General features: G+C 41.1%; 1 protein-coding gene across 5 annotated transcripts; it reads left to right on the top strand.

Moving 5' to 3' along the window:
• The first annotated feature begins 3607 nt into the window (after positions 1-3607).
• LOC117140045 (TAR DNA-binding protein 43) lies at positions 3608-5512 on the top strand. 5 transcript variants are annotated; one of them, XM_033302779.1, is made up of 4 exons: positions 3608-3710; positions 3822-4018; positions 4073-4201; positions 4265-5512. In XM_033302779.1, exon 4 carries the CDS (start codon positions 4322-4324, stop codon positions 5348-5350), a length of 1029 nt encoding a protein of 342 aa, XP_033158670.1. In that variant the 5' UTR covers positions 3608-3710; positions 3822-4018; positions 4073-4201; positions 4265-4321; the 3' UTR covers positions 5351-5512. The 5 variants fall into 5 exon arrangements, with proteins under 5 accessions (XP_033158670.1, XP_033158671.1, XP_033158672.1 ...); XM_033302780.1 differs by lacking the exon at positions 3822-4018 and having other exon boundaries at positions 3692-3706; XM_033302778.1 differs by lacking the exon at positions 3608-3710 and having other exon boundaries at positions 3743-4020.
• Positions 5513-6703: the final 1191 nt, after the last annotated feature.

The following is a 6703-nucleotide window of genomic DNA, read 5'->3' as shown; positions in this document are numbered from 1 at the left end:
AGTCGGATTGAAATAATAGATTTTTGTTTTGTATTAATATTAATGAATTATTTAAAAAGCATATCATTGTTTGTTATAAAATCTCTTACTTTATTAATAAATATATAATTGAAACGATGATCACATTTCCTTTTTTTAGAAGGTAATATTAAATATTTTATAAGTATCTAAATATTCGATATTCAGATTTCAGTGCTTTTTAAATTCTGAGAGTACAATTGCATTGTCTGTGGACTCGTGTGTGTAAATTAGCAATGTAAATATAGCAATTTAAAGTGCCGTACAATAAATATGAATGCAAAAGCGGCGAACAAAAAACAAACGACGATATCAGCGGCAAATAATTGAATTTACCCACAGCCAGTGGAATCCAGGGTTCCGGGGAGGCATACGGAATTGGATGGGGCAAGGGATTGGGACTCGGAATGGGAGACCTTTGTTGGCCAAGGGCAGAGTACTACCCGCATTCCACACTCACACACACACTCCGACAGACAGACATATGTATTGTATGCCTTTGTACGAATCTAATAAACCGAATCATGTATACATATATGCAAAAATAACTTTAGCTCGACGTGTGCCTGTGATGTTGCGTCTGTGGTTGTGTATTTGCATATGTGTGTGTCTGGCTTATAGAATACACTAAGCTGCAAGTTTCATTTGGGATTGCTCTACTTTATTATATTAATTATTATTAATATTATTAATTATTATTAATTTTTCACAAATATTTAGAAACAGTAATTTTAAAGAACTATTAAATATTATTTTTTTTTTAATTTTTAAATTCTCAATAAAGCCTGAAAGTAACTACTTAAAATTCAAATGATTGATTATAGAGAGCTTAGTTCTACTTAAAAATATTTTACTTTATAGATACAATTGATTTTATTTACTAAGTATTAATATTAGAAATTTTCTTATGTTCTATACATCTTTTACTCTGTTGTCTAGTCTAAAATGCGAATGAGGCTGTTTTGGCTTGATTATGGCGGCCAATACTCATGAAATATTGAAAAGAGCCCGTCACAGAGACGTGGCTGATCTAGTGATGGGGGTGTCGTGGGGTATACATTGTGTCACGCATGCCCCACACCTTGTGGCAGCTCACCCCCCCCCCCCCCCCCACACACTGATGAATATTGCATGAAGTTGACTTTTGTGCCAGGCCAAAATCACGGCAAAGTGGAGCCTCATCCACCTCAACGAATCTGCATCCGCATTCCTAGCGCACAGAGGTTGCCATTGTTTGATGTTGGGGTTATGTAACTTTAATTGAAATGTAAACTGCAGACCGCACGCGGATCAAACGATGTAAAACGGTGTTTTTAATGTTCTAAAGAACGTGAGCTATTATTCCCCCTCACTGCGACATAATTTCAGTGTTTCACCCGTTTTAATTACGCCAAAAAGTCAAATCATTTCCAATAGGTTGCTCACTTTTTGCATCTATGTACTGGTCTGGGAGGATTAATTTATTCTGGTGTTTATTGTTGTGTTTTTCGCCGGTTATATCGTGCATATCAAATGAGCAGGTGCCACTGTTTATGGACACTTAAAATGTATCCACAAAATTGAATGATTGTCTGAACAGCCAAAAGCCGCACGAAAAAGTATGCAAACATAGTGTTTGGGGGATTCTAAAAACCAGCAACAAAGTAGTTGTAAATTGTTTGATGTACTTCCTACAGATACAATATGTTTTACACTTTAAGCAATATATTATAATTATGAGATTCTAATGCTTTAGGCCTTGTTCTAAGCCATAGTCGTAAAGTCCTAATTATATTGTCCTCCTTTTAAATATCAATGGCTTCTCTTAAAGAAAGCACCGTAAAATTACCATTATATATGATAATCTTAAATCAAAAGCCCCATAAAGGCAACATTTTTTGCTTGCTCTATAAGAATTTATGGTTTTCAAGCCAAGACTGCCACTTGCCATGCAAAGTTTCCATTTTTATCTATAAATTATCCGGACATGCATCTCATACCCCCATACCTCCGTTGCCAACTTATCGGGGCTGATCTTCTGCGACTCGAAAATATTTTTATAGTCATCGTCTGCTTTGAAGTTGCCGTTGTGTCTGTGTCACGTTAATTACCCAATAATTTTGCACATGACGCGACTTTTTTACGTCGAAATTTTCATAATCATTTTTATTTTTTGTGTGCAGTTACTAAGGGAAAACTCCTCCCCGGACATTTGGGCACTCCCAGAGGAGGGCGTTTCCTTCCCGCTAATGACAGCTTCGCCCCATGAAGTTGTTACTTTGTTTAATGTCTAAGGAATTCCGGCGTACTCACATGCAAAAAAGCCAAGTGGGTGGGAAATCCGTGTGGGCGGTTTTTGTGGGACAAAGGAACTCGGCTTTGGCTTTGGCTTTCCATTTTTGCCTCAATGAGCGGATCAATCAACGTGTCAAATCGTCTTGAAACGATGTGGATGATGCGCACGTGATATCCGCTGGAAAACCGCTTTAACAAATTACCACAGCAGGCATTTTTGGTTAGTTAAATTTTGGGTTCATCTCGATGTTTTTTTTCTTCGTCGTGGAATCGAGAGAGCAGATATGTCAGAATTCTTTGGGCAATCACGAGCAACGACTTGAGCGCCATTGATTGACGTTTGATTGAGAATTACCTTAGCCATTGTGTCAATCAAGGTGTGCTCCGGTAAATCGAATTTGTCTTGGCAACATATCAAAATATGCCTAAGACCAGCCAGGAAGAAATTCAATTGAGGTGTCAGTTGGGAAATTTAATTTGCCTGTCGCCTCTCGTTTGGCGAATTTTCATTCCCTTCATCTCTTCTCGCCGTTTGGCAAATTTTAAAACGTTAATCGCCGAAGTTTTTGTACGTTTTTCACTGTGTTTTCTTTCGGGGACATTGATGAATGGGACATGGACACTGGCTGACGATGGGGAGGGGAGCGGGTTCAGATTGGAAAATAAATTGAAAAGTTGCTACGTTAACGTTATTTTGTACTATTTATATATACACACACCCGTGTATAAATAAAAGAGAAGATGGCGTCTGCCGAGTGTTTGTCAAAGCGTAATTGAACGGCTCTGAAAGCGAGTTTAGCTTGGGCTTACCGCTTTAATTAAAGCTCCTAGATTCGTTGATATCGAATTTTAGGTGGATTCCACTATTCTTGATTTAATTTAAAGGATTTCGGTTAACTACTGCGACATTTGTCCATTAAATTCGTCTAATATTATACAAGAAACATTCCCTGCAAATTAAATCATTGTGCAAGTCCTTTTAAAAGAGTTAGCATTTACAAGCATAGTAACTTATAGTTACGTAGGAATCCTAAAAATTAAAGTATGTGTGGACGGCAATCCAAACCACCGCATCGCCGAAAAAGCTAAGTCACTTGAGGATTCAATCGCCATTATTCATAACTAAGTAGAAAAGTGAGATCCCAAATCACCAATCGACCAAAAGTCGAAGGCTTGAGAACTATAATACCTAAAGAATGTTTATCACACAGGAATTGAAAATCGAAACAGCAGGCTAGGAAAAAGTTGTCACTCTGTAGAAAATTTGTTGAGCTCTCAATTCTGAATATAGCCTCATTCGTATTTTGCTTCGAATGAAAGTGGTTGTGCATCGGAAATTGTGCTGTGTCGAGAATCGAGCGTGAAACATACAGTGAATACTTTTTGAATTTGCCTTACTGTGAATCGAATTCGTGTGGGTTAGTGAGATCAGGAATCAGAAATCTAAATTTACTGCCATACACAGAATCAAACATTACAGCACTCAAACCTATCAATAAAACTATAACTAAAGAATGTTTATCACACAGGAAAAAAAAATCGAAACAGCAGGCGAGGAAAAATTTGTCATTCATCTGAAGAAAGTTTGTTGAGTTCTCAATTGTGAATATAGCCTCATTCGCATTTCGCATCGAATGAAAGTGGTTGTACATCGAAAATTGTGCTGTGTCGAGAATCGAGCGTGAATTTGAATTTTTTTGAATTTGCCTGGCTGTGAATCGAATTCGTGTGAGTTAGTGAGATCTGGGATCAGAAATTTAAATTTATTTTCCATACACAGATATAGACATTAAGGCACCTATCCCTAAGCAATCCCTATCCCTGCATCGGAAATTGTGCTGTGTCGAGAATTGAGCGTGAAACATAGTGAAAACCTTTTTGAATTTGCCTGGGTGTGAATCGAATTCGTGTGAGTGCGATCTGAGATCTAGGATCATTTAAATTTTAAGTCAAATTTACTTGCCATACATAGAATCAGACATTACAGCACGCATCCCTAAGTAATCCCTGTAAATAGTCCTTCGCGAAAATGGGTTTCGTTCAAGTTTCGGAGAAGGAGGGCGACGAGCCCATCGAGCTGCCGGTTGAGGAGGATGGCACTTTGCTGCTGTCCACACTGCAGGCGCAGTTTCCGGAATGCAGCGGTCTGCAGTATCGCATAGTGGAAACGAAGGCGGTGCGTGGTGTTCGCTCCAACGAGGGCCGAATGTATTCGCCCAGCGAAGAATCCGGCTGGGGCGAGTACCATTACTTTTGCGTCTTTCCCAAAAAGAACAAGCGCCAGAGCGACGATAACTCGGAAAACTCAGTTGCCAAGACCAAGCGCACCGAGCCCCTTCTGCGCTGCTTTGATCTCATCGTGCTCGGCTTGTCCTATAACACCACCGATCGTACTTTGCGTGAGTTCTTCGAGACCTACGGCGATGTGGTGAAGGCTGAGATCAAGAGGGACAACACGTCGGGCCAATCCAAGGGCTTCGGGTTTGTGCGCTTTGGCTCTTACGATGCCCAGATGCGCGTACTCTCCAAGCGCCATTTAATTGATGGTCGCTGGTGCGAGGTTAAGGTGCCCTCCTCGAGGGGCATTGGCAACCAGGTGCCTGGCAAGGTATTCGTCGGCCGCTGCACCGAGGACATAGGGACGGAAGACTTGCGCGAGTATTTCTCTCAGTTTGGCGATGTGATCGATGTGGTCATTCCCAAGCCCTTCAGGGGTTTTAGCTTTGTAACCTTTCTCGATCCGTACATACCACAGCTCCTGTGGGGAGAGGATCACATAATCAAGGGCGTTTCGGTCCGTGTGTCGAGTGCTGACAAAAAGGTCGTGCCGAAAAAAAACCAACAGATCCAGAGCTGCAAAAACAGCAGCAACAACAACACCAACAACAATAACGATTTGGACATCTTTAACATGCACGCGGCCAACAACTTTAACATGCACCCGGGCAACAACTTTAACATGCATCCGGCCAACAACTTTATCATGCATCCGGCCAACAACTTTAACATGAACCCATTTAATCCACATGGTTACCAAATGAATCGCGCCATGAACTAGACGCACAAGTTCAACGTGGGCGGCAGCAACGGCTGGATGAACGGTGACCACCTGGACGCTACGCTTCAACTCCCAGGGATCGAGCTCCTCCAACCAGCTGTAAGAGTTGGTACCCAATAATTTGATGCTGTAGCACATACATACATATAAAACCACATCCATATAAACATACATCCATATATAAAATAAAATTGTATAAAATTATTTGATTTTTTGATTTGATTTTAATTCTAAGTAGATATATGTATGCCCTTATTCGAAAATTGTATGTTAAATGGTAGACCTTTGTTTCAGTGCATCTGCCTCTTCTCAATCCCCGTTGTTCTTCTACCGCTTTCCGCCTTTCCCCGACATTCCACTGGTCTCACAATTCCTACTCCTTCCCTGCTGATACTTACTCATTTTGCTATTTTACCTAATTGGTAATTTTTACTCCGACCGTTCGGCAGCCCCGCCACCCGCTTCAGATCCTTCAGATACTCAAATACTTGCCGTCGCTCAGATATTCCGGCTTCAGTTCCTTTGGTCCGCCCGTCCGTCTGTTGGCAATTGATTTCGGCGTGGTGTGCGAGTCGGCAAAGGACGATTGACGAGTCGCCTGGAGGACACTTCAGCGCGACACTTCAGGTATGTCCTGGCTGCTTTTCACGTGCTCTTTAGCCTATTTCCCGTTTCCTGCACCGAATTCGAATCCGAGTGCCTTCTGGCCACTGGACGGGACGGGTGTTCCTGCTGCGATTCGTTAGCAAAAATGGGAGGACCGCCAAAGGACCTTCTTGGGTCTGCGGCATGCGCATGCTAATCAGTAAATCCAGCGATCCAATCCAGAGAATAAATATTTGACAAACGTACGCAGGGCGGAAAACTTGGAATGTAAGTATAATAAATGCGATTTTGAATTTGAGTCCTGGCGCTCGTTGTATTCCTGGGGGTGGTTCGATGGTCCTGAAAGCAGGACTCTGTGCTACGTGCCACTTGTTTTAAAATTCAGCGTCAAAATCGTTTTATTTGCCAATATTTCACTGTGCGCTCGAGTCCAGAGTCCTTCGTCCTTCGTCCTTTGCTTTTCGTCTGCCGCTGTCCTGTCGCTGAGTTTATTAATGGTGTTGGTTTTCGGATTATTTAACGGTGTATTATTTTATTATTTATTTTTGCATTAATTTTTGATGTCCTCTTCAAATTACTTTGCCCATCATCGCCGAAACCCACAACCTCTCTAATGGGTTAATCCCAGGCTTTTTCCTGCCCGGCTTTGTTAACCCTTCAATTATATACTTTATTGCTCTAAAGTTTTGCATCGATTTTCGATTTGATTTCTCTTATTCGGCAGACAGCTGTCCGGTAATTATTTAT

Source organism: Drosophila mauritiana, chromosome 3L (assembly GCF_004382145.1).
Source record: "Drosophila mauritiana strain mau12 chromosome 3L, ASM438214v1, whole genome shotgun sequence".
Lineage (NCBI taxonomy): Eukaryota > Metazoa > Arthropoda > Insecta > Diptera > Drosophilidae > Drosophila > Drosophila mauritiana.
The sequence above is the reverse complement of the archived record's forward strand: the minus strand, read 5'-3'. Positions and strand labels throughout refer to the sequence as shown.

Excerpts from the sequence above, each read along its gene's own strand:
- LOC117140045 (XM_033302779.1), top strand. The coding sequence starts at position 4,322 with ATGGGTTTCGTTCAAGTTTCGGAGAAGGAGGGCGACGAGCCCATCGAG.